Source organism: Tamandua tetradactyla, chromosome 3 (genome assembly GCF_023851605.1).
Source record: "Tamandua tetradactyla isolate mTamTet1 chromosome 3, mTamTet1.pri, whole genome shotgun sequence".
In the NCBI taxonomy this organism is placed as follows: domain Eukaryota; kingdom Metazoa; phylum Chordata; class Mammalia; order Pilosa; family Myrmecophagidae; genus Tamandua; species Tamandua tetradactyla.
The window spans coordinates 91,808,408-91,835,748 of NC_135329.1; the positions used below are offsets into that span (position 1 = coordinate 91,808,408).

Sequence of the window (27,341 nt, forward strand, 5' to 3'; positions counted from 1 at the left end):
GAGTTGTATGCCCTTGGCCATTTTTTTTTTTCACCCTTTCTGAGATTCAGTTTCCTTATCTGTAAAGTAGGGGTATTTATAGCTGTGATTGTTGCTTTGAAAAGTTGTTTTGAGGATTAGATAATATAGATAACATATTAAATCACTCATTGGAAAGTCTCTTATCAGTGTACGCAAGGTACAAGTTCACCGCTACCACCTCCTGCCCTCGTGCTAGCTCTGGGGAAGTGGTTGTGATGAGAGAGGCTGTTTAAAAACCCACCCTGCTGTGAATATTCTGTGACCTTTTTGGTTAGATAATCAGTTAGCATGTGGAAGGAGCTAGAAACACAGGCCTGGGTGCAGGTGTGCCAAATTGGGAGGCTCAGAGGACTGCGGAGGCACTGTGTCTCCCAGACGGTTTGGGACCTGTGCCGTGGAGGGAGGCTCTTTGGAGACTCTGGGACTGTGGAGAGAAGAGCTGTCAGCCCTGCTGGTGGCTGGGGCTTGGTGGAAAGGAGAAAGGCCTCCTCCTCTGCATCTTAGACACCCACCTTTGGAGCGTGATGTCTGAGCTCATGTTCTTGAGGCACCTGGCCAAGAGTGGTTGCAGAATTAGGGGCCCATTGGCTGGATTTACCCACAAATGAATGTTAGTTGGTCTCCTTAGTATTTTAAAATTATTGATTAAGTTGCCAGTGTTTGAAATCTGGGCTGGCCACCCCGATCTTCATTCCCACCTGGTGTCAGGTCCCCCAAGCTGAGAGAGGCTTCTGGGTTTTTTATCCCCAAGTCCATTCCCCACCCAGGACTGCCTCATCTCTACTGCTCAGTGGCATTTGTAACCGTTGCTCTAGAGCTGTGGTGCCCCATATGTTGCCCTGAGCCTCATGTGACTGTTTAAAGTTAAATTAAGTAACATTCAATAAAATTAAAAGTTCTGTTTCCCATTCACATTAGCCACATTTCAAGTGCTCATTTTGAGCATCACAGGCACAGAACATTTTTGTCATTGCTGGAAGTTGTACTGGACTGTTCTAGACCTTTAAACAAGGATTATTAACTCTGCCTCTCGTTGTGTTTACACCTTGCTTCCTAGTCTCTCAGCCTGCTGCTGTTGCTGCTGCTGCATGAGTAAAATGATGTGGTTTGATAGCGTGATGATCCGAAGTTCCTTATTAACTGTAAAATCCTTGTCATTGGGCAACAATGGACAACAAGCCTATAACATCTCAACTCCCATTAATCTAATATTGGCAACTTATATTTTAATAAACATTTGTATCTTTGGCTCATAATCTGTCTCTGGAGGCCCTCCCAGAAGAGGAATTTTAAAAGTATACATACTGTCCAGTGGCATTGTTATTGGGTTCAGTGTCCGAGGACTCCCTTCGGAAGGAAAGCACATTTGGGTGAATAAAATTCCTATCCCACATGTGTACATTGACTTCACAGAGCCACTGACACATTACCTTTTTTTTTTGTATTTGTGAGTGCTCTGATTCTTGGAATTAAAAGTGAGTAGTACAGTGTAGAGTGCTAATTAACTTCCCTGTATTTAGTAGGATTGCAATTTAGAGTCTTTTAATATAAATCATGACTGTATAGAAGTTAGCAGTGCACAGCCCCATTTTTAAAAGGGCACCTAGTGCATTTTGTTAAAAATAGTACTAGTAACATATACAGGGGGTATATTCTTTTTGACCCAGCAATTGTCCTTGTCAGAATTTGCCCCAAGGAGATTAATTATAGCACATGTGTGGAGGTAAAAGCCCATCACCAGTATTATTTAGAATAATGGAAAGATTGTAAACAAACCTGAATGTCCTGAGGTTTAGGGGGTTGGTTAAGTAATTATAATACATAATACAAGAGGGTACCTCACAGCAACCGAAAATAAGAATGCAGATAGATGTTTATTGAATTGGGGAGATGCCAGTGGCACTTTTATTGACAACAAAAACCAGATTATAGCTCAATATATATATTGTGAACCTGTTGATGTAAAATTCATATGCACACACTCACAAGCATGTGCATTAGTGCAGAGAATCTTGAGGGATTTTCACCAAAACATTAACAAGGGATTTTAGACAACCTATGTCTTCTTTGGATTTTATGCTGTATTTTCCTGCCTTCCCTCAGTAAACCATGTTTTATTTATATATTTTGTATGCTATATGGTGGGGTCATATTTCATTCTTTTTCCATTTGACTATCCCGTTATTGCAGCACCATTTGTTGAAATGTTGGGGAGGTGGGAGAGGGGGGAGCACATGGGCCAGAAATCAAACCTGGGTCTCCCATATGGCAGGTGAGAATTCTACCACTGTATTCTACTAGTGTATATTTTGTTAAAACCCTTGTAATATATACTCTTTAAGGGAAAAGGCACTGCTATTCTGGTTTTTATAGATGAAGAATTTGGAGCTTACTGATTGATGACCTGGCTGGTAGTTGGTGGTAGAGCTGGGATGCAGCCTCGAGACGCATACTTTCAAAGCCGTTGTACTTTTTCCTCTGCGAGGCAATTCTCAGAGCATCAGAGATGTTTAGAGGTAAGGCCAACTTTAGAGGTTATCTGATCCTGGCAGAGATATAGTAGGACTTGTTCAAGGTCGTAAGCTAGTTAGGGAGATGGAAAAGACTGGGTATACTGTGATTGTGGTATACTGAAAATGGCCTTCACGTAGGGTCAGAGACTTGGGTTTGGCTGCATATTGGTTACTATCCCAACTTCATGACTTTGAATAAGTCTGTTTACCTATTTGTTCTTTATTTTCCTCATTTGCAAATCAAGATAATATGTTCTTTATCTCAGGATTATTGTGAAATTACTCAGATTTACTTCAGAGTGCCTGAAAAACAATAAATAAAGTAGAGGGTGGGCCACGGTCGCTCAGCAGGCAGAGTGCTCACCTGCCATGCCGGAGACCTGAGTTCAATTCCCGGTGCCTGCCCATGCAAAAAACAAACAAACAAACAAAAACGATCAAGTATAGTGTTAGTACAAAATATTATTTTTACTCTAACCTATCCAGTCTTCTGAAGTATGTGACCTATTATTCTTCCTGCTGTACTTGTTCGTTGTAGACGTTTTTTTTTTTTTGGTGGGAGAAGATTTGATTAGCGATAGCTTATGCTCTGGAAAGAGAACCTTGGTGGATTCCATTTTGATGATTTTGTCAGTGTTTTGGAAAGTGAGAAAGAGACTAGGTCTAATCAATCACTCACAGACTTTCAGGTTAAGCCACTAGTAGTTCAGGATCACCCCCACTTTTTTAGTTTTTAAAACTTTAAAAAATTTTGTGAACTAGATATAGAAAGTACATTAGACACAGAAACACTGTGAGTTACTTAAATGCTGACAGCCATTTAATTGCCACTCAGGACAAGAAACAGAACATTGCCAGCAACCCCCCAAAGTCAACACCTTCCTGATTTTCATGGTAATCATGTTCTTGCTTTTCTTTGTAATTTTATCATCTAAGTATGCATGTTAAGATTACAGTTTACTTTTGCCTGTTTCTCAACTTCATAAAAGTGTCTATATAGTGTCTGGCCCTTTACACTTATTACATGAAGTTTTTTTATATTGTTGAATGTAGCTTTGGTTCATTTACTTTCATTTCTTATTGTATTCTATGGTATGAAATCCAAAATGTATACATTCTACAGTGGATGGACATGGATTTCTAATGTGAGTCTATTATGACTACTGCTGCACTATGAGCATTACTGTACATTGCACCTGTTGTACATGCATATGCATTTTTACTGTGTATTTACCTAGTCTTGGAATGGCTGCCTATGTGTATCTTCAGATTTAGTAGATATCACCAAGATGCTTTCTAAAGTGCTATTTGTGCTATTTTATGCTCTTACCAACATGTATGAAAAATTCTTGCTAACACTAGGTATTGTTAATCTTTATAATTTTAGACATCTTGTGGATGTGTAATAGTGTCTCATTATAATTTTTTTTAACTTTTTTTATTGTATAGTATACCATATATACAAAGCAAAGAAATAAAAAAGCAGTAGTTTTCAAAGCACTCTTCAAAAAGTGGTTACAGGATAGATCCCAGAATTTGTCATGAGCTACCATATGATGCTCTCATATTTTTCCTTCTAGCTGCTGCAGAACATAGGCAGCTAGAGGGCTTAAATACCTTTTCTTTCATCACAATTAACTTTTTTTTCCTTCTTTTTTGGTGAACAATAACATATACAAAAAAGCTATAAATTTCTAAACACAGGACTACAATTAGTTGTAGAACATATTTCAAACTTTGACATGGCTTACAGTTTCACAATTTTAGATTTTTTCTTCTAGCTGCTGGAAAGTACTGGAGATGAAAAGAGATATCAGTTTAATGATTCAGCAGTCATATTCATTTGTTAAGTCCTATCTTCTTTGTATAATTCCTCCATCACTTGATCTTTCCATACCTCTCATTGTGGTTGTTTGAGCTATGGCAGTTCTAAATTTTTGACATTGGAAGGGTCTGTCACTGATATGGGGTAGGGAGATGGAAACTATCTGATGTTTTGGAGAGGCCGGGCTAGATGTCAGGATTTATCTGAACCAGGGACCCATCTGGAGGTTGTAGGTTTTTGACGAGTTACTCTAGTGCCTGGAACCCTTGTGGAATCTTATAAATTGCCCTAGGTGTTCTTTAGGATTGGCTGGAATGGTCCTGGTTGGGAGTTGGCAAGGACTACCTGAAGCTTGTGTAAGAGTGTAAGAGCAACCTCCAGAGTAGCCTCTCGACTCTTATCTGAACTCTCTCTGCCGCTGAAACTTTATTAATTACACTTCTTTTCCCCCATTTGGTCAGGATGTAGTTGTTGATTCCACGGTGCCAGGTCTGGATACATCCCTGGGAGTCATCTCCCACATCACCAGGGAGACTGTCACCCCTGGATGACATGTCCCATGTAGGGGGGAGGGGAATGATTTCACTAGCAGAGTTGGGCTTAGAGAGACTGAGGCCACATCTGAGCAACAACAGAGGTCCTCCAGAAGTAACTCTTAGGCATGCTTATAGGTAGTCTAAGCTTCTATGCTACCTACATAAGCTTCACAAGAGTAAGCCTCTTGATCGAGGGCATGGCCTATTGATTTGGGTGTCGCTAAAGGTTGACACAGTATCATGGGATTCCCTGATGGCAAGTTTTAATAGTTCCGTAGTCTTTTCCCCCTCCATCAGGGGACTTTGCCAATACTTTGATTATCTGCTTAATATACTGTAGGATGTTTCCAGGCATTACAATAATCTATACAGGATTAAAGGACCTCTTTCTCATTCTGTGCTGTCTATGTTGCAATTGTTCAAATGAGCTATACAGATAGGTTGAATTGGATTATGTGCTACAGAAAACCTCAGTTCCTTATCAAATACACCTTTCTTCCATTGGTCTCAAAGAGTATGTGTGGTTCTAAAATATATACACTGTCTTCCTTACCCCTGTGTTCTGAATTACTTTAACTCAACCTGTCCAGCTTCGTTCTTATCTCTAAATATCAGGTTATATATATATAAAACAGCCTCTCAAAATCCAGAATAATAATCACCACTCCGGACTTAATGTGTCTGCTCTAGAAGTTTATAATCTAGGCCCCTGTTTTCTTATAAGCATTTTCTAAAGGTGACCATACCATTGTTGTTTTTTTGTTTCTGGCTTATTTTGTCCCACCAAATGTCCCACGTGTTCATTCACATTGTTGCTTGCCTCATGACATTGTTCCTTTCTGTAGCTGCACAACCTTCGTTCATAAGTACACACCCTTGTTCGCCATTCTACTTCTTTATCATTGCATCCTTCAGCCACCTGCATTCATCAGGCATCATGTCGAGGGCCAAAAGTCCACAGTCCATCAACATTCTCAATTTTTGATAATTTCATTGTTCCCAAGAGAAAGAAAACCAATAAACACAACCTCACCAAATAGGAAATCTAAACCTTCTCTTAACTCTTGTCCCTTACCCCATTATTTACCTCTGCTGTTGCTGTGGTAGTGCCGGTGGTTCCCTTTTGAACACAGCTCATAGCATGCAATAGCAGTTTATCCCCTATACCCTGAACTTAAACAGTCTTTATACAAGAATCTTACCTTTGAAGTAATTCTTACAAGAACTCATTCATATTTCTAGTGTGAGTCAGTGGGACATGTAGGTCTATACAACCCCTTTCATCTTCAATATGGAAATATTACTTCTAGACCACTAGAAAATCCCTTTGCTCCCTTACATTGGCGTTCAACCTCATTAGCTAACAGTTCACCTGTCTCTAGCTCGTATGTATCTCTAAGTCCCCTGTATTCTGTATTATAAGTCTCTGAGTATACATTTATGCTGGCCATAAAAGTGGAATCATACAGTATCTGTTGTTTTGTGTCTGGCTGATTTTGATCAGCATTATGTCCTTAAGCCTCATCCATCTTGTCATGTGCTTCAGGATGTCATTTTGTCTTACTGCTACATAATATTCCATCATATGTGTATACCACATTTTATTGATCCACTCATCTGTTGATGGGCATTTGGTTTGTTTCCATCTTTTGGCAATTGTGAATAATGCTGCTATGCACATCTGTGTGGAAATGTATGTTTATGTCATTGCTTTCAGCTTTTCTGGGTATATACCAAGTAGAGCTATTGCTGGGTCATAGGACAACTCGATATTTAGCTTCCTAAGGAACCAGCAAACAATCTCCATAGTGGCTGCACCATTATACATTCCTACCAGCAGTGCATAATGTCCCAGTTTCTCCACATCCTCTCCAACCTGTATAGTTTCCTGATTGTTTAATAGCAGCCATTCTTATAGGTGTGAGGTGGTATCTCATTGTAGTCTTGATCTGCATTTCCCCTAGAGCCAGTGAAAATGAGCATCTCTTCATGTGCTTTTGAGCCATCTGTATTTGCTTTTCAGAAAAATGCCTATTCATATCTTTAGCCCATTTTATAATTGTATTGTTTGTTCTTTTGTTGTTGAGTTGTATGATTTCTTTGTATATACAGAAAATCAAATCTTTGCCTGATTTGTGATTTCCGAATATTTTCTCCCATTGAGTTGGCTGCCTCTTCACCTTTTTGAAAAGTCTTTTGAGGTGCAGAAGCATTTGATTTTGAGGTGTTCTCATTTATTTTTTCTTTTGTTGGTGCTTTGGGTGTAAAGTTTAGGAAGCTACATCGTATTACTAGGTCTTGAAGATGTTTCCCTGCATTTTCTTCTAGAAGCTTTATGGTGCTAGTTCTTATATTTAGGTGTTTGATCCTCTTTGAGTTAATTTTTATGTAGGGTGTAAGATAGGAGTCCTCTTTCATTCTCTTGGCTACTGATATCCAGTTTTTCCATGTGCAATTATTGAAAAGACTATGTTGTCCCAGTTCAGAGGATTTGGGGCCTTATCAAAAATCAGTTGACCATAGATTTGGTGGTCTATTTCTGCACTCTCAATTAGATTCCATTGGTCAATGCTTCTGTCTTTGTACCAGTACCATGCTGTTTTGACCACTGTGGCTTTATAATAGGTTGTAAAGTCAGGGAGTATTAATCTTCCGATGCAATTTTTCTTTTTTAGGATGCTTTTAGCTATTTGGGGTCTCTTTCTCTTCCAGATGAATTTGGTAGTTAGCTTTTCCAAATCTTGTAGGTTGTTGGAATTTTGGTTGGCCCTGTGTTGAATCTGTAGATCAGTTTCAGGAGAATCTGACATCTTAACTATATTTAGCTTTGCTGTGCATGAGCAGGGAATGTCTTTCCACCGATTTAGATCTCCTTTGATTTCTTTTAGCAATGTTATGTAGTTTTCGGTGTACGAGTCTTTTACACCTGTAGTTAAGGTCATTTCTAAATACTTGATTCTTTTAGTTGCTGTTTTGAATGAAATTTTTTCCTTAACTGACTCCTCAGCTAGCTCATTGCTTGTGTATAGATATGTTAGTGATTTTTGCACATTAATTTTATATCCCGCCACCTTGTTGAATTTGTTTATTAGCTCAAGTAACTTTGCTGTAGATTTCTCAGGATCTTCCAAGTATAGTATCATATCATTTGCAAATAATGAGAGTTTTACTTGTTCCTTCCGATTTGGATGCCTTTTATTTTTTTGTCCTGCCTGATTGCTGTAGCTAGAACTTCTGCACAATGTTGAATAATTGTGGTGACAGTGGGCATCTTTGTCTTGTACCTGTTCTTAGGGGGAAGCTTTCAGTCTCTCTCCATTGAGTACGATGCTGGCTGTTGGTTTTTCATATATTGCCTTTATCATATTGAGGTAGTTACCTTTGATTCCTATTGTTTGGAGTGTTTTTATCAGAGAAAGATGCTGAATTATGTTGACTGCTTTTTCAACATCTATTGAGATGATCATGTAATTTTTTCCTTTTGATTTGTTAATGTGCTGTATTACGTTAATTGATTTTCTTGCGTTGAAACATCCTTGTATTCCTGGTATAAACTCCACTTGGTCATGGTGTATATTCCTTTACTGTGTTGTTATATTCAATTTGCTAGTATTTGATTGAGAATTTTTGCCTCTATGTTCATTAAGGAGATTGGCCTGTAGTTTTCCTTTCTTATAGCATTTTTACCTGGTTTTGTTATTAAAATGATGTTAGCTTTATAAAATTAGGTAGAGTTCCTTTTTTCCTCAGTTTTTTGGAAAAGTTTGAGCAGGATTGGTGTTAGTTCCTTGTGGAATGTTTGATAAAACTGCACTGTGAAGACATTTGGCCCTGGGTTTTTCTTTGTAGGAAGATTTTTGATGACTGATTGAATCTCTTGTGATTGATTTGTTAAGATCTTCTGTTTCTTCTTGAGTCAGTTAGCTTGTTTGTGTGCCTCCAGGAATTTGTCCATTTCATCTAGTTGTCTGGTTTGTTGGTGTATACTTGTTCATAGTATCCTCTTAGGATTTCTTTTATTTCTTCAGGGTCCGTGGTAACACACTGCTTCTCATTTCTGATTTTGTTTAGTTGTATCCTGTCTCTTTTTTACTTTGTCATTTTTGCTAGTGGCCCATCAATTTTATTGATTTTCTCAAAGAACCAACTTTTGGTTTTCTTGATTCTTTCTATTGTTCTTTTGTTCTCCCATTCATTTATCTCTGCTTTAATCTTTGTTATTTCTCTTCTCCTCTTTGCTTTGGGGTTAGTTTGCTGTTCTTTTCCAAGTTCCTCCAGGTTTGCTGTTAAGTCCACGATTTTTGCTCTTTCTTGTTTTTTAACATAGTCATTTAAGGTAATAAATTTCCCACTCAGTACAGCTGTTGTTGCATCCCATAAGTTCTGATAAGTTGTATTCTCATTTTCATTCATCTCCAGATAGCTGCTGATTTCTCTAGCAATTTCTTTTTTGACCCACTGTTTGTTTTTGAGTGTGTTATTTAATCTCCATGTTCTCATTCTTTGGTGGTTATTGAGAACCAGCTTCATCCCATTGTGATCAGAGAAAGTGATTTGAATAATTTCAATATTTTTAAATTTATAGAGGTCTGTTTTGTGTCCCAGCATATGACCTATCCTGGAGAATGTTCCATGAGTACCTGAGAGAATGTATAAGCTTGTACTTTGGGGTGCAGTGACCTATATATGTCTGTTAGGTCTAATTCATTTATCAAGTTATTTAATTTCTCTATTTCCTTGTTCATCTTCTGTCTGGTTGTTTTATCTATAGAGGAAAGTGGTGTATTGAAGTCTCCTACTATTATTATTGAAATATCTATTGCTCCCTTCAGTTTTGCCAATGTCTGTCTCATGTACTTTGGAGCTCCTTGATTGGAAACATAAACATTTATGATTGTTATATCTTCTTGGTGAATTGACGCTTTAATTAGTATATAGTGTCCTTCTTTGTCTCTTATGATGTCTTTACTTTTAAAGTCTATTTTGTCTGGTATTAGTATAGGTACTCCTGCTTTCCTTGGGTTACAACTTGCATGGAAGATCTTCTTCCATCTTTTCACTTTCCATCTATTTGTATTCTTGTGTCTGAGCTGAGTCTCTAGTAAGCAGCATAAAGCTAGATTGTATTTCTTAATCCATTCTGCCAATCTGTATCTTTTAATTGGTAAAATTAATCCATTAACATTCACAATTATTACTGAAAAGGCGTTTATTCATTCCATCATCTTATCTTTTTTATTTTTATTTGTCAGATCTATATATTCTTTTTCCTCTTACTCTTTGTATTCTTTAAATTACCCTTAGTGGTACTTTTCAGTTCAGTGCCCTCCTCAAGACCTCCCTCTCCCATCTATTTTTTCAGCTGGCAGAACTCCTTTTAGTATTTCTTGTATGGCTGGTCTTTTGTTGACAAATTCTTTCAGGACTTCTTTGTTTGTGAAAGCTTTAATTCCTCCCCCAATTTTAAAGGACAGTTTGGCTGGGTACAGAATTTTGGCTGGAAGTCTTTCTCTTTCAGGATCTTGAATATATTATAGCACTGCCTTGTAGTCTCCAGGGTGCTAGTTGAGTAGTCTTATATGATTTCCCTTGTATATAGTAGATTGATTTTCTCTTGCCGCTTTCAAGATTTTCTGCTTCTCTTCAACATTTGACAGACTGATTAGTATATGCCTTAGGGAAGGCCTGTTTCGATTTATTCTGTTTGGAGTTCTTTGGGTTTCTTTGACTTGTATATTTATGTCCTTTATGAGGGTTGGGAAGTTTTCCCACCATTATATCCTCAACTACTCTTCCAAGCCCTTTACTCCTCTCTTCTCCTTCTGGGACACCAATGATTGTAACATTTGTGTTTTGTCTATCATTTCCCTGAGTTTCCATTGAATTTTTTCCTTTTTTTTTTTTTTTGCCATTTGCTGTTTTGAGTCTTCGAAGTCAGTTATCCTGTCCTCTATATCACTTATTCTTTCTTCTGTCTCTTCAAATCTGGTGTTGTATGTCTCTAGTATGTTTTTTATTTGGTCAAAAGAGTCTTTAATCTCTGTGATATCCTTTGTTTTTCTGTTTATTCTTTCAAATTCCTCTTTGTGCTCTTCTACTGTGTTCTTGATCTCCTCCTGTATGTCATTGGCTGTCCTGCTTATTTCATTAAGTAGAATTGTATGAAAATCATTGATTAGTTGTTCCAACGTCTGTGTCTCCTCAGGTGTTTTAATTTGGTCATTAGGCAGGGCTATATATGTCTGCATTGTGATGTGCTTAGTGATCTTCTGCTGTCTTTGTCACATGTAGATATCTGGATTAACTTACTTTGGGAGTTGATTTCTTTCAGTGGTCTAAGGCCTTGCATTTGCAGGAAACCTAATGCTTTTGTATAGCAGGGACCAGGGCACTCAGAAAGGTGATTTGTTTCAGGGCAGGTTTGGGTTGTTATACTGGTACTTGCGAACGTGGGCACCCAGGGCCAGGGAGGATGTAGCTGTGTAGGTGCACTGGTCTGGAGGACGTAATCATGGTGTGCGCTGGTGTAAGGAACAGGGCACTTTGTGCGCCTGTGTAGAGCTGTGGCAGTAGGTCGGCATTATTCCGTCCTTTCGTGGATTGGGGGCAAATGTGACCTGGCTGTGCAGGTAGGCACTTTCTTAGAGCTGGGAAGTGAGGATGAGGGCTGTGTGCATGTCCCATTCTAAAACTGCTGTAAAGTGCAGTTTCCAGAGCTGCATACGTTGGTCTACATGCGTGGGCCTGGGAATGCCATAAATGGATGCGCTGAGCTCAAGGAGGGCGCGGTGAAACTGTGTGACAGTAGGGGTGTGAGGTGGGGGTAACTGAGGTATGGAGCTTAGTGGCCACACCCTTTATGCGCTGGAAGCAGCCTGTAGGGAATAGGGAGGGTTGATAGTGCTTGGGAGGGGTGTAGGAGTGGTCAGTTGGGCTGCACTTCAGTAGGGGTGTGGGGCAGGTACATGCACTGGGGGCTGGTGGTGTAGGGGCACCTGAAGTGTGGGGAATGGGAGCAGTTGAGGAGTTCAGGGTGTGGGTGAGTTGCGGGTCATGCAGTTGCACCGATTAGGGTAGCATACCCAAGGAACATGGCGTGGCTTACTTCCTAGTTCCGTGTATCCACGCTTGCACTCCCATGGGCTCCACCACTCTGCACCTCCATGCCAGGCTAGGCTCGTTTTCTGCCTGTCAGTTCCTCAGCCTCTGCAGTCAGGGCTGCTACATGTGGTGCAGAAGGCACTCCCAGGTCAGCCACACTCCCGAATTGCTGCTTCAGTCGCACTCCTGTCTCTGCTCTAACTTTTCCGTGGAGCAGGGCTAATCTGAAGCTGCTGTAGTTGGCCATCTTACCGGAAGTCCCAGGTCTCATTATAATTTTAATTGCTTTTCTTTGATGACTAATGGAGGTTGAAGCAGCTTTTCATATGTTTATGATCATTGGAGTCTTTTTTTAGTGAAGTGCCCTCGTTCAGGTATTGTGTCCATTTTTCTTCTACTACCTAGAAGAAAATGAGGCCCGTAGAAAAGATTGATTGATTTGTAGAGAAGATCTTAAAATATTCTAAAATCAGGCTTAAATATCTTTTTCCAATGTGATTTATCATTTCACTCTTACAGTGTTTTTTTTTTTTTAAATATTTTTGAGATATCCACATGTACCTTTTCATCCATAGTATACAATCAGTGGCTCACAGTCTTGTCACATAGTTGTGTATTCATCACCATGATTATTTTTAGGACATTTACATTATTCCAGAAAAAGAAATAAAAAGAAAAAAGGGGAACCCCATATATACCATACCCTTTACCCCTCTCTCTCTCTCATTGACCACTAGTTTTACAATCTACCCAATTCTTTTTACCCCTTATTCCCACCCCCGAATTATTTATGTTTTTGTTTTTTTTTTCCACTTTTTTTATTGTATAGTATAACATATGTACAAAGCAAAGAAATAAATAGCAATAGTTTTCCAAGCAGTCTTCAACAAGTAGTTATAGGACAAATTCCAGAGTTTATCATGGGATACCATAAGATCCTCTCATATTTTTCATTCTGCTGCTCCAGAATATATGAGGCTAGAGGGCATAAATACTTTTTTATCATCACAATCGATTTTTTTCCTTCTTTTTTTGTGCAAAATAATATATATACGAAAAAGCTATAAATTTCTAAACACAGTGCCACAATTAGTTGTAGAACATATTTCAGACTTTGACATGACTTACAGTTTCACAATTTTAGGTTTTTACTTCTAGCTGCTCTAAAATACTGGAGGCGAAAAGAGATATCAATTTAATGATTCAGCAGTCATATTCATTAGTTAAATCCTATCTTCTCTGTATAACTCCACCATCACCTTTGATCTTTCCATACCTCTTACTGGGGTTGTTTGGGCTATGGCAATTCTAAATTTTTCATATGGGAAGGGTCTGTCACTAATATGGGATAGGGAGGTGAAACTATCTGTGTTCTGGAAAGATTGGGCTAGGTTTCAGGAGTTATCTGGACCAGTGACCCATCTGGAGGTTGTAGGTTTCTGAAAAGTTATTCTAATGCCTGAAAGTCTTGTGGAATCTTATACATTGCCCTGGGTGTTCTTTAGGATTGGTTGGAATGGTCCTGGTTGGGGGTTGGCGGGTTATGATAGGTAGCAAGGTCTACCTGAAGCTTGTGTAAGAGCAACTTCCAGAGTAGACTCTTGACACTATTTGAACTCTCTCTGCTACTGATACTTTATTAATTACACTTCTTTTCCCCGTTTTGTTTGGAATGTAATTGTTGATCCACGCTGCCAGGTCTGGATACATCCCTGGGAGTCCTCTCCCATGTCATCAGGGAGACTTTCACCCCTGGATGTCATGTCCCATGTAGAGGGGAAGGCATAGCCTATTGATTTGGGTGTCCCTAAAGTCTGACACAATATCAGGGGATGCCCTGATGGTAGGGTTTAATAGTTCCATATTTTTTCTCCCATTCCTCAGGGGATTGTTCTGCTGGGTTTTTTTGCTTTATGTATTTAAAAGGGCAGGTTACTAGGTATGTACACATTTAGAATTGTTTTACTTTTTGGTGAATTTAATCATTAATCTTTATAAAGTATTACTCTTTATCTCTTAGTAAAGAGTGAAAGGCCCTTTGCCCTTTAAATTTTAAAATCTAATTTTCATTTTTATGGTAATTTAGCATACTTTGAATTCTGAATTTTGGTTATCGTATTAATTTGGTTCTTTTTAAATTGTGTCATTTTTCAAAAGTTATTTCTTTCTCAGAATCTTTGTTCATGTCTTTTATCTTCTTTAGGCATAATAAGAATCGTATTTTGAAAAGTCTGCTTCTGATTATTAGTACATTCACTTTTAATAGATTTAGAATTGAAGAGCTCCATATTCAGGATTTATTTATCACCTAACATATCAACGTTCAGAAAGCCTGACTAAAAGAAGCCAAACCAAAAACCAACCCACTCAGCATTAACAGACACCTCTTTCCTTTTAGTAGAATTTTACTTTAAATATTGAAAAGAGAAAAAAAACACCCTAGTAGGTTAAAACAAGTCAAATGCCCACTCTACACAGATAAAATTTTTACAAAGGTCAACTGAAGTAATCCAGAGCTAAAACTGAATTGTGCAGATTTCAGTGTAGTTATCAGTCATATAACAGAAACAAAAGTCAATTATATACAGACTAGGCAAGCCCTCTATAGAAATGTGCCCCAAGGAGCATTAACCTTTGTTTTGTGCCATCCTGAAGACTTGCACACTTTATTTTTCAGACATTTTTAATAGTGTGTATTCTGTAACATGAGGTGTAATGCTTTGGTACTGTTCATATAGGATCACTTATCCTGAAGCCTTGCCATTTCCCCAAGAGGAGCTTTGCTTTTGCTTTAGAATCTCATATAAATTGTAATCTTTATCAAATATTAATATGGAGGTAACACAGAATGCCACATATACAGTCAAGTTACCTCTCTCTATATTTATTAATTACTTTTTCTTTCAAGGTATTTGCACTGGAAAGCTTAGTCTGTCCTGCTTAATGTTCAGTAGTACAGGTTTGAATAATCAGAACCTTGGCAAGACCTTAATAGTTCAAAATTATTAACACGTATCTCTAGGGGCAAGTCCATATCATTGAACTATGACAAATTTACTATCATGAGGGAAAACAAGTGTAGCCAGCCGTCTTAAAAAATGCCCCAACCACTGCTTCTCAATATAGAAAACATTAAAACTACATATGGTTTATCATACAGCTAATCCCATCTCTGTCCCCTGAAATTCCCCCAATTTCATTCATGAGAAGGGGATTTAAAAAAAAAAAAAACATTCAGCTTCCCTACGAAGTACTCAGCATCTTAAATGTTATATACACTTCTCTTTTTCTTTTGGTAAGCTAGACACTGGCTTCAGAGTTTATGGAACTAGGGGGAAAATAACCCATTCAAAACCATTCTAGATATTGTCTTTTGGCAGAATAGCAAGTATCCAAGTTAAAAATAAGAGGGTCGCTTTGTTGCTTTGTTGTCTTTCCAAGAAAAAGAAATTTTTTGTTTTGTTCCCCTTCTACATATAAACCTCAGTCACCACTCCTAAGTGGAGATGGGTGGAGGCTCTGGCCCTGTTCCTCTCGCTTCTCAGCAGCTGTTTTCTTATTGCTGCAGCAAGGCTCGAATAGGTGTGTGTCATGAGGACTTCCCCAAAACAGCCTTTATAGATAAATAATCCCACAACATGTTTTCTGTCTTTTCTAGTATGTGAGATCTAAAAAGGAAAAGACTGGTGTAGAACCAGAAGCCATCTCAGTATCTGAGCCATCATCTGACTAGTAATAAGGAGATTGGGCTGGGGAGGCACTTGAGGTGGTACTGTGGACATCAGAATTGTGACGTTTAAATTCTTTCTGCATTTTACCAATCTGGTTGCTTTTTATCCTGTTTCCAGACAGAGTTTTCACTTTCTTTGATTTCAGTGTAGTTTTTAAACTGGGTCCAGCCCTTGCATCTACCATGTGATTCCAGTGTTTTTTTTGATCCTGCTGGTAGCTTGTTCCATCTTTTCATAAGCAAGACACAGGCATTGCAGATATCTCCTGAACGAGTCTCATGCAACCCAAAACAGCTCCGGAAGTCCTTTTCATAGTGTTTACTGTCAGAAAATCTAGAACTGGAGGATTTAGCCTTGCAAATACAGCGGCACTCTGTACTTCGGTACATCTTTGGTTTGTGAAAACCAAACATCTTATCCTCTGGGCAGTAGTCTTCCAAAAGCAGCCATTCCACACACAATAACATTCCCGAGGTGTGGAGTGCACACCAAGCCAGCCCCCTCCGGTCGCTTCCTCCTCCTAAACTGCCTTGTCTAGAAAGATTGTCTCCTGCAGTTCTGCAGTTGCTACCGCTGGCTGGGAAGGTGTAGATTCCACTTCCCCTCTGAGCACCTCTTCTAAGAGTTTTATGGTTTTAGTTTCTTAGTGTTAATTTGTTGGTTCATTTTGAGTTATTCATTGTATGTGATGTGAGATAGGGGTGTACTACTCTTCTGTAGGACCCTTTGGTTCTCAGATAACCTCATACAAAAATATCTGAAATGCTAGTAAAATGCCAGTATGATCACATGTAGGAATATTTTGAGAGTATGTTGTAACTTTTTAGAGTCATTGCTGTCAGAGTCTCAAAACATTTTAGATCTTTGCTTATGAAATTTGTTAGTCTTATTCTTTGAGGGTAGTATGAACTCTTGTAATTGCCAGTTAAGAGGTGAAAAGTTTGAAGATGAATTATAGGAGAAAATATAGAGTAAGCTACTAGCTTCTCCTAAGGCTCCTAAGAGCCTGGTATAAACCAGTGGCTGCCCTTCTGAAAGGTTAGGAAGAGAAGTCCATGTCCGTGATGGCCAGGGGGTGCAGGGTCTGGGGAGTCTCTTTCTGGTTCACTCCCCTGCTTCCAGCCTTTGGTCCCTGAAAACCCTGTAGCTTTCTGTACTTTTCTGGTGGCGGGAGGCTCCATCCACCTCTTCTCCTCTAGGACTCGAGAAATGGAGGATTTTTAAATTTTCCTTCTGCTTTCCTTTCCCATTACCTCCTTAGCCTCATGTCTTGCCATCCCTGACCAGTTCATGCTCCAGGTTTCCTGCCAGGGTGCAGGGAATGGCTGTTGTTCAGCTTGTCTCCCTCCGTCCCAGGCCTGGCATGTAGAGGCTTTGGGCAAACATCTGTCATAGGGATAAATGTATATGTGAAAATAAGTATTGGCGTAGGTTAACATTAAAGCTCAATTTTTGAAAAAAAGAAATTTTTGGAGATATTCTTGATATATGTATTCTGAGAGTGTCCGAAGTTATATTGTGAGGTTTGCATGTACTTAAAAGAGGACGCTTTTGATAACTCTCTTCTAAGGACTATGTATCAGAGCTTTGTTTTCAGGCACTGCCCTCACAGCTCCCAGCACTTCCGAGGATTTGAAATGACCTAATCCTTCGGAAACCATCAGGGGTGCAGCTCTCACTGGGCAGAGCAGATACCCAGGACAGCACTTGGGAACCTTCCCCTTGACCCTACAGGGCTCAGGTCCTGGCACTCTCCCTTTGATGGGAAGATACATGCACGAAGACATATATATGAGGACAATGAAGAGAGAATAATACATAGTCAGAACCCATTTTGTCTGTTCTTTTGTTTATGCCATCTTTGATCCTCTTACATCCCCAGGAGATAGCTAGTTTGTTTCCATTCGCAGATGAAGTGGCTAGCTGAGGGCACAGGGAGGCCCTCCATCCGTCCCAGTCACTCAGGTCACTCAGTCCTGCTGGTGGCTGACGCCTCCCCTCCTTCCACTGGGGCTGCGGCTGAGGGTGGATTAGACAACCCAGCAGCCCCTTTGCTGCTTTCTGGCACCCTTTCATCCTGGTGGCCTGATTACTCCTGCCTACTTCTCTGGGGCTTAGCTGCATCTGCCAATCCAGCCCCATTGAAACTGGTGGTGTGTAACCTTTTGGAACTTTCCAGTCTAGGCCTGCTCTGGTCAGACCTATCCAGTAAGCCTTATCCTGGAAAAGCTTGAAGTTGGGGTTCCCCCAGATTCCACTAAGAGGTTGACAGACATGTGCTGCCATCTCTAAAAATATAGTAGTCCTCACACCTGAGTCATGATTTATAAAGAGATGTGGGGAGAACCGAAAACATGGTTTTCAAAAATGCTGCATTCTGACCTCAGAAGCAACGTTGTCTCCTATAAAAATCATCTCAGTATCTCGAAGTAGCCAGTCGTTTGCAGGAAAACTTTATGTGTTGTGCTTATTATTGTTAAATGGAAAGTCCTGCAGTTTCTGCTTTCTGTGGTTGCAAAGCAGCCCCAGGCAGTTCACAAGGAACGATCACTATTGTCGCCTGCTTGTTAGAGCCAGTCACTTTCCCTGTGAAGTTTAGACTATGTTGCTTGCTACACACTGTGAAACTATTATACTGTTGATTGCACGTGAAGTCACACGGATCTGCATCACCCGGGTAAAGACTTCAGATACTAAAAGAGGACGCAACTAACAAACCCAAAAATCCTGTAGTGTACGGAAACAGATGAAGTTCTTGCGTGTTTCCAGATATTTCATTCGCAAAATGTAAAAAATTAAGCATATAGCTCACATCATAAGTTACGTGAGCTGAAAAACTTTCACTGTTAAGCTCACTTTAAAACTACAAAGTTAATGGAAAACAAGAGTTTCATTTTTCCAAAAATTGCACCAAAATAAAGCAAAGCTTTAGCTGATGCGGATGTGTTGTTTAGGCGTTAGCAGTACTGCCCTCACTAAACGCTCATTGGACAGTAGCGCAACCCCAAGAAAAGGATGGTTGGTTGTAGGTAGGCGTGTGCTGCAAGCAGGAAACACCAATACCAGGTAGGGTTGTGGCGACTACGTCGCGTGTCCCTCCCTAGTTGCCCAGTAGCTAGCGCACCTCCAGCGACCGCATCCTCCAACACGAACCACCAACTCCCTGTTTTCCGAGATGCTGCGTGGCCTCGGAGCTGCCGCTTTGGTCTACCCAGAAGGCCACGCGCCAGCCACGAGGTGATTTGCATACGAGCCTCTCCGGGGCGGAGCCGCCTGGGGGGCGGGGTCGCGCGCTCCTGGACAAGCGGCTGCGCCCGGCGTTGGGGGTCGCATTGCAGTCGCTATTTATTTTTGTTTCTCGGTCTTGGACAACTGTAGACACCTCTTTCTGTGCAAGCGCATTGTTCTTGATAGCCAACCAGTTTAATCCTTCCAGCCGGCATGCGCTCTGACGGCTCTCAGATGGGGTCTGAGCCGGCGGTGTGGAGACTTCCTCGCGGCCGGTGGGCGGGGCCGCGGGGCCTCCGGCAGCCTGCTGACCGACTCCCGCTGTTTCCCGTTGCAGGTGGTCCTTCTGGGCATGGACATCCTGTCCGCGTTGGTTTCCCGGCTACAGGATCGGTTCAAGGCGCAGATCGGCACAGGTGAGCGGCGGCAGGTGTGACAGAGACCCCAGACACCCTAGACTCTCCTCCCGCCAGCCCCCTTTCCCCCAGTCTTTTCACTCAGTCCCCCCCCACCCCCCACCTTCTCCCGCGGTTGCCCCAATTCCTCACTGAGCTCCACCTCTACTCACACCTCACGCGCCCCACCCCCATTCCTCAGTCATCCCCCCACCCCAGCGGGGACTGCACTGCTGTCTTCCCTCCCCTCCCAAACTCACCCGGACCACAGGCCTAACTGCTCTTGTTGACCTTTTAACTCCTTTAGTTGCATGCCTTTCTCTCAGCTTCTTGGGAAGCCTCCGTGTTCGCATATGAAGTATTACTACTAATTCTTTTATGTCTTGTAAAAATTAGATATCATTACCTTTTGGTGCTGGCGAGTTATGTTTGTCTATCTTCCTTTCCTTTATCGAGAGGCCGTTTTCTTTGAGAAGTCCTATAAAACTTATGCAGTGGTATTCTTTCCCCAACATATTGGTGACATTATTATTTTCACTTAGATTGTAAATTTCATGTACAAGCCTTCTACAAATGCTCACTCTTATTTGGAAAGGAAAACAATTCGTCACAAAATGAAAGAGAAATAAATCACAGATTTCATAGATTTAGGCATTCTACATCCCCTGACATCTGGAATTTCATGATGGCCTTGTGAACACTGACCTCTATCTGTGCAAGCACTGCCTTGTAGAATTTCTCCGTTTCAGTTGGTCCATTTGTGTTCTTTGTGGTCCATGAGCTCCTTTAGATGAGGTCATGAATTCTTTCCCCATTCTGGCACTGAGTAACTGTTTCTCCACTTGCAAATAAGACAACCCTTACTTTTAGGAATTTGGTATTTTAATACTGTTCCATTTTTCTCTTCAATTAGCTGAACGACTCAGGGTTGTTTATTATTTTAAAAGATTTATAGGCTCTCGGTAGAAGTAGAGTAAGCTGCCTTCTGCGGGGCACTAGGTGTACCCTCGGGTGAGAGTGGGGGCGGGCTCAGTTGGCCCTGTGCACATAGGAATGTTAGTAAAATTAAAAATAAACCATGCAAGTGAGAAATAGATGGCTCCTTAAATGCTTGCCCTTCCTACCCCCAGTTGAAGTACTGGAGCCCCTCTTTGTGAGCTGAATTCCATCTTGTATTGATCCTTTCCTTCTGAGATGGTCTGCTAGCATTCATTTCTGTAGTATTTCGCCTGCTTGGAAATATGTTGGGGCTGGTGGAGGCATGTGGGTTGAGGGGGAAGACAAACAGTATGTCTGTTTACATGAAGGATCTTTCAGATTTTTGTAGTAACTCTCACAGGTGTCAGTATATGAGCCAGGATTAGTGGTTTGAGAATGACATACATCATTTCAGCCAGGATTTTGTCTACCCGGTAATTGAAGTATCAACAATGGGTGACTACAACTCCCCAAAAGAGGTCTCCATTTGACCACTTTGCCTTTTGCTTTCCAGTATTGCCAAGTTTAATAGACAGACTGGGAGATGCTAAGGACTCTGTGAGGGAGCAGGACCAGGCTCTGCTGCTAAAGATCATGGATCAAGCTGCTAATCCCCAGGTAAGCAGGGAGAGTGCTCAGTATGTGTAGTTGTATGAACATTAGTTGTATAAACATTAATTGCAACTCCTGATGAAAAGGATGGTTTCTTTTAAGCTGCCCTATTACAGGTAAAAATTAACCTAGCATTTTATCACCCCTCCCCCCCAGCACAACATAGGATATTTAAACAAACAACAGGGCATAATTTATTTAGCATTGGTTTAATCTGCTAGCAAATCTTGAGCTAATATACATGATTGACTTTCTGTTTTTCTGAAAAGAGGCAGCTGTGGCTGCCCACGAATCCTGGTTTGAGCCTTGGTCCATACCTGCTGGTGAGCTGGGCCTGTTAGAGAGGCTACATAATAATCGTCTTCCAGGACACTGTCTGTTGTAAGGGTGAGGGCAGGCTCCAGAAAAGCCATCCCAAAGAAAATAAAATCTAAACTGGGCATTGGGGGACAGAGGGGGGGTAAGGGTGTGGAGAGAGGGAAGGCATGTTTGTAGGTTGGTGGGACCAATAGGAAGATGTGATCTTTGGCAAGTCCCTGAGCCTCTTGTAGCCTCGTCTTCACCCCTAAGACAGGAACGTTATGCTTTCTTTTCAGGGTTGTTGGGACAGTTAAGTGCAGTGGTCCAAATCAGTGTGTTCTGACCATTTTAAATTACTGTAAATTATAAGCTGCCAGTTGTTGGTATACTAGTGAGAGAATTAAATGGGTTGGTAGAGGGAAACCTATTGGGTATCTAATTGAGGGGAACACCTGCTCTTGGTCCCTCACCAAAAGAAAGGCCACAGGAATCTTCTCTTCTTTCATCTGCTCTTTGTTGCCTGCAGTACGTTTGGGACAGAATGCTGGGAGGCTTCAAACACAAGAATTTCCGCACACGAGAAGGAATCTGTCTCTGCCTTATTGCAACACTCAATGCGTAAGTCTCGGCTGAACTAAAATTTTTACTTGGATGAGCTCTTTTTTTTTTAACGTTGATTTTGAAATTATTACAGTTTGTAGGGAGGTGCAAAGAAGTGTACAAGGAGAACACGTACTTTTCACCCAGCTTCAACACTGCTGACCTCTTGCATTTGATTATAGTATACTCAATATCAGGAAATTGATGTGGGTACTATCCACAGGTTTCTCCATTTACATACACACTTGTTTGTGTCTGCATGTGCACATGTGCGTATGTAGTTCTAAGCACTCACCACATGTGAGAGCCCATGTAGCCATCCCTACAGTCAAGATGAAGATAAATGCCCAAGGATGCAATTGCTTGTCATCTGATAAGTGATTAGTTCATTTTTATTTTTATGTTTAAAAGAAACAACCAAACTACAGTGTAGAGTACCTTTAGCGTTTTACATTCCCAGCAGCCACGTGCAAAGTGGTCCAGTTTCTCCATTTTTCACCAGCACTGGGCGTTATCACTGATTTTTATTTTGGCCATTCTGACATGTGTAGTGATATCTTCTCATGGTATTAATTTGTATCTCCCTAAAAACTGTTGATGTTAAGGGATTGAGAGAACCTTCTCGACCAAAAGGGGGAAGACTGAAATGAGACTAAGTGTCAATGGCTGAGAGATTCCAAACAGAATCGAGAGGTTATCCTGGAGGTTATTCTTACGCATTAAGCAGATATCACCTTGTTGTTCAAGATGTAGTGGAGAGGCTGGAGGGAACTGCCTGAAAATGTAGAGCTGTGTTCCAGTAGCCATGTTTCTTGATGATGATTGTATAATGATATAGCTTTCACAATGAGACTCTGTGAATGTGAAAACCTTGTGTCTGATGCTCCTTTTATCTACCTTGTCAACAAAAGAGTAGAACATATGGAATAAAAATAAATAATAGGGGGAAATAAATGTTAAAATAAATTTAGTTTGAAATGCTAGTGATAAATGAAAGTGAGGGTTAAGGGGTATGGTATGTATAACTTTTTTCCCTCTATTATTGTTTTATTTCTTTTTCTGTTTTTTTATTTCTTTTTTTAAATCGATGCAAATGTTCTAAGAAATGATGAATATGCAACTATGTGATGATATTAAGAATTACTGATTATATATGTAGAATGGAATGATATCTTATTGTTTTGTTTGTTGTTAATATTTTTTAATTAATAAAAAAAACTGTTGATGTTGAGCACCTCTGCATGAGCTTATTTATAGGAAGAGGCATTTTTAAATTAATTTAAAAATTAAATTTTTTACATCAGAAAAGTTTCCAATCACTTTTTCTGATTATGAACATACATTTCATGGAAAAACTCATATAAGGGAAAAATAAAAATCATCTAATATTCCACCACATTCTGGTAATCACTGTTAAAATAGGTGCATTTTATTCCAGCCTGTAAATTAATATACTTTTAAATGCAAAATTCAGGTTATAATGTTTATATTACTTTATAAATGGTTTCTGTTAAGTTGTTGTAATCATTTTTCAAAGCTACTAAATTTGGTCATGCATATCTGAAGCTTTAAAAAAAATGTCTCTAGCCTTTAATCACAGTAGTTCTACTTTTAGGAATTTGTCCTAAGGAAGTAATCAGATTAACAAAGAGATTTGTGTTCATAAAGGATATTCCTGACAGCAGTGTCTATGAAGGTGGAAAGTGTAGATAACTTAAATTTTCAGCAGTAGGGCAGTGCTTAAAGTGTATAGTTGGAATGCATAGTGTCTCATGTAGCAGCTGTTTTTATTTAAAAAATTTATATATATATTTAATTGCAGATGTTGTAGGTTTATGAAAAAGTCATGCCATGTAAGCACATGTAATCTGAATGTCAGCTGTTACAGAGGGTTAGAGATGGGGAGGCAAGTAGAAACCCTTGAGCCCTGTGCAGTTCATTTGAGTACACTGGGTTGGGTAAGACAGGAGTAACAAAGCGGTAATACAGACAGGCAGATGTGGGGGCACGCAAGACCGTGGAAGGCTTGGGCTCTGGCTTGGCCTTAAAGGGTTAGGGCCAGATGGGAGAGAGCCGTCCCAGTGAGGTCAGGAAGAGTACTTGAACCGGCGTGTGCGATGTGTGCAAAGGCGCTGGTGTGGCATGCTTATTATTTTGGAAGTAGCTTAGACGTGAAGGAGGGAGTCGTGGGGTGCAGGTGGTGACAGGGATGGGGGATGGAGTGCATGCAAAGAGGGGCCTTTCCTCCTTGTCCTCACTAACAGTAACAAAATCCTTTTGTTTTTAGCTCTGGCGCTCATACTTTAACACTAAGCAAGATTGTGCCACATATATGTAACTTACTTGGAGATCCAAACAGCCAGGTAAGTGTCCTGTAGTGAGAAAATCCTGGGAAAGAAATTGTGGGTTGTGTGGACAGTTAAAATGCACTTTGGTATTCTGTGTGCTTCTGATGGGAGTGTGTGTGTGTGTGGGGTTATTTTTATAGAGCTTGATTATCGTGGAGGCTAGAGCTAACCATTAGCATTTATGAACTGTGGCTGGTAAATGTGGTACCTGCTGTGCTCTTTTTTGGGAAATCCTCTGGACCGGCCTCTAGGGTAACATTGCCGTGGCTGCAGCCAAGGGGGTTTGGGTAGTGGGAGGGGGGTATGTAATCCTAGTGACTGGAGTCAGGCAGGGCTTGCCTCTGGAGGGTGGGGGCCGTTGATTGGAAAGGGCCCTAAGGGAACTTTCCTGAGGGGATGGAAATGTCCTATATCTTGCTTTAGGTGTTCTTACACTGGTGTATATAACTGTCAAAACGCCCTGAATTGAACCCTTAAGAACCCTCCATTATTTTATATGAGTTTTCCCCCAGCTAAAAAAAGAAAAAGCCACTTCCTTGGTGCAGTGCTTGGAGCGAAGTTGGTAATTTGTGAGATAAGTTCAATTCTGATTTTTATCACCAGAAATCATTATTTTTATTATGGAATTAGCTCATACAAACTGATAAGGTAAACACTTCATTAGAGGGGGCAGAAAATAGCAACAATAATGTACAAAAGAATTATGTATGGAAAACAGCCATCTCATTTCACATCTTGCTTGATAATTGCCAAATTGTCCTCCAAAGAGGTTGTGCCCACGTGCTGCTTCCACTTAATTCACACCAGCTCTTGGATCCCACTGAGTCTGAATACCTCTAGTTCTCTTTAGCCCTCTATGCACCTCCATTTCCTTATCCCACTGCCTTTCATTCCAGGTGTACTTTCTCAGCGTCCCTGCCCTTCTGCCTGCCTGCTCTCAGCCTGTTTTCTGGCCTCCCTTGCTTGTACTTCCTTTCTTCTTTCCACTCCTTCTCGTCCAGCCTGAATTGAAAACATGATATTAGAAATATAAGTTTTGTTTACTGGATCATATTTTGTACTCCACATTAATTTAAAAATAACAATGACCTAGCTTATCTTTAAAAAGCTTCTAAATTATCAAATATTTGGTCTTTTTTTCACTTTTGGTCTGGTCTTCATTATTTGTCTTCTGTGGGAAAAGTCCTTTATAGAGGTCACACCTGTGACCCTTGCTGCTGCCACGTGATGCCCTTCAGTACAGCAGAACTTGGCCGGTTGAAGTTACTATCCCTGGCTCAGAACCTCTCAGCACCCAGGCAGGTGGTGCAAGTGTCCACTGGGCCTGTGGGAGGCAGCAGAGCACATGGGTGTTGTGTAGATTGTCAGCGTTGGACAGTGTCTAAACTCTGGTTTGGGCAGGGGGAAATACCTGCAGTTGGCATTCAATTTGCAGCATTTCACACTGAAGTACACTTCACTGCAGCCTGTCTTCCATGCAGTTTCTAGAATCTAGCAATTCCCCCTCTTCTTCCCTCTGCTTCCCCCTTTCTTCTCCTTACTATTTTTCTTCCACATCCCTTCACTGAGAGCTTCTGCTGGGGGCCTGTCTTGTCAGAGAAGAGACTTGGGCCGGTACTGGCTTGATTTTGTTTCTGCGCCTCCCACTTTGTTTCTGTAACCGAGGCAGATGACATCCCCCAGAGGAAAGCCTGGAAGGAACATCTCGTCATCCAAAGACCTTCTGTTGACTGATACTCTGCTTGAAGTGTCATTTATCCTGTGTAGATTTGGAGAGACATCAGGAGTATGGAGTGTTAGGAACATTTAGCATTTTGAATCACTTTCTCTCTCATCCTTGAAATTATTCAAATAGCCTCTGTCTGATCCAACCCAGCTTTTGCTTCTTTTTGAACTTTTCCTCATTGAGTGAGCCTTCTCCCCATTTGCTAGCCCTTGAGTCCCTAGAGATTCTGTAGAAAAGAGGGGGAAAGGGACTCATCTGTGTTTGTTCTGGATTACTCTGGATTACCCCTTTGCATCTAGAAAAGGGGTTAATTTGTAAGGTCTCCTTAGAGAGGTTAGTAAGGCTTTTCCTTGTTTTAGAAATATGACAAATTAATGAACAGCCACAGTCCCACATTCTGAAAATGCTGATGCAATATTTTTCTTATTTTTAACTTTCTATTTTAAAATAATTTTAGACTTAAAGTTACAAAAATAGATTAAGAGATTCTGTATATCCTTTGCCTAGTTTCCTTTGTTCCTAACGTTTGGCCATATTTGCCTTTCATTCTATCTCTCTCTCTATATATATATATATAAGTCTTTGATCTATTTGAGGTATGTTGTAGTTATGTCCTTTTAGCCCTAACGCTTCAGTACCTACTTTTTTAAAAACCAGGACATTCTCCTGTCTAACCACGGTTATATCCATCAACTTCCAGAAACCAACTTCATAAAAATCTACAGTTTAATCCACCAACCAGTTCAGATGTTTTAATTCACCCTCAAATGTCCTTAGGATAACAGGACATTTTGGTCCAGGACCCAATCCAAGATGACGTGTTACATTTGTTTATCGTGTTTCCCTTTAGTTGTTCTCAGACTGGGGCATTCCTCAGCCTTTCCTTGTTTGATTCATTTGTTTCTGAGACATTAAAATAGAATTACAACTTGAGAGCAATTTAACATCCTGTTTTAAAGCTGCCAGATGGTAGAGTATATTTAAATGTTGAGATATCTGGTGAAGTTCAAGATGCCTGGATTCAAGCACGAGCCTGGCTTGGGTCCCTGGTTTGCCACTTCCCAGCCAAGTGCTCTTGGTGAGCACGTGGGTCTTAAGCCTCAGTTTGTCCATAAAGTAGGGACAGGTAAGTGCTAAGAGAAAGTGATCTGTAGGGTGCCTTTCCTTACGGGCTTGCTTGATCACCCGGGGCCAAGTTCTTAGTGGTGTCTTTACAGTCTGAGGTCAGCGGAGATGCTGCGATTCCTTGCAGGTGTCACGCTCCACCACATGGCAGAGAAACTCTTAGGTATCTAGGGTTTAAAAATATAAAAACACTTAATTTTAAGATAGCCTTATGGATTGAATTCTATTTGTGATTGGGATAGCTGTACTTTTCTTATCCCCTCATGAACCAAACAGTGGCAAGCCAAGTGGGGACTATACAC

At 40.5% G+C, this 27,341-nt stretch overlaps 1 protein-coding gene, 1 long non-coding RNA gene, 1 other non-coding gene and 1 pseudogene across 12 annotated transcripts in view; 1 reads left to right on the forward strand and 3 right to left on the reverse strand.

The window, feature by feature from the left end:
- CLASP1 (cytoplasmic linker associated protein 1) overlaps window positions 1–27,341 on the forward strand; it is a 316,174-nt gene that overhangs the window by 88,793 nt on the left and 200,040 nt on the right. For all 10 annotated transcript variants that reach the window (XM_077153522.1, XM_077153515.1, XM_077153516.1 and 7 more), the window contains exons 3-6: window positions 19,293–19,371; window positions 20,843–20,946; window positions 21,767–21,858; window positions 24,128–24,203. In XM_077153522.1, coding sequence (XP_077009637.1) covers window positions 19,293–19,371; window positions 20,843–20,946; window positions 21,767–21,858; window positions 24,128–24,203 — 351 coding nt within the window. The remainder of the gene's footprint in view (window positions 1–19,292; window positions 19,372–20,842; window positions 20,947–21,766; window positions 21,859–24,127; window positions 24,204–27,341) is intronic.
- Window positions 15,484–16,140, reverse strand: LOC143677498 (SIN3-HDAC complex-associated factor pseudogene; annotated as a pseudogene).
- Window positions 18,622–18,747, reverse strand: LOC143678595 (U4atac minor spliceosomal RNA). Its single transcript, XR_013173375.1, has one exon. It is a non-coding gene; the product is annotated as a U4atac minor spliceosomal RNA (small nuclear RNA).
- LOC143677502 (uncharacterized) overlaps window positions 24,926–27,341 on the reverse strand; it is a 38,033-nt gene continuing 35,617 nt past the window's right edge. Inside the window, exon 3 of the long non-coding RNA XR_013172632.1 lies at window positions 24,926–27,206. This is a non-coding gene — a long non-coding RNA (uncharacterized LOC143677502). The remainder of the gene's footprint in view (window positions 27,207–27,341) is intronic.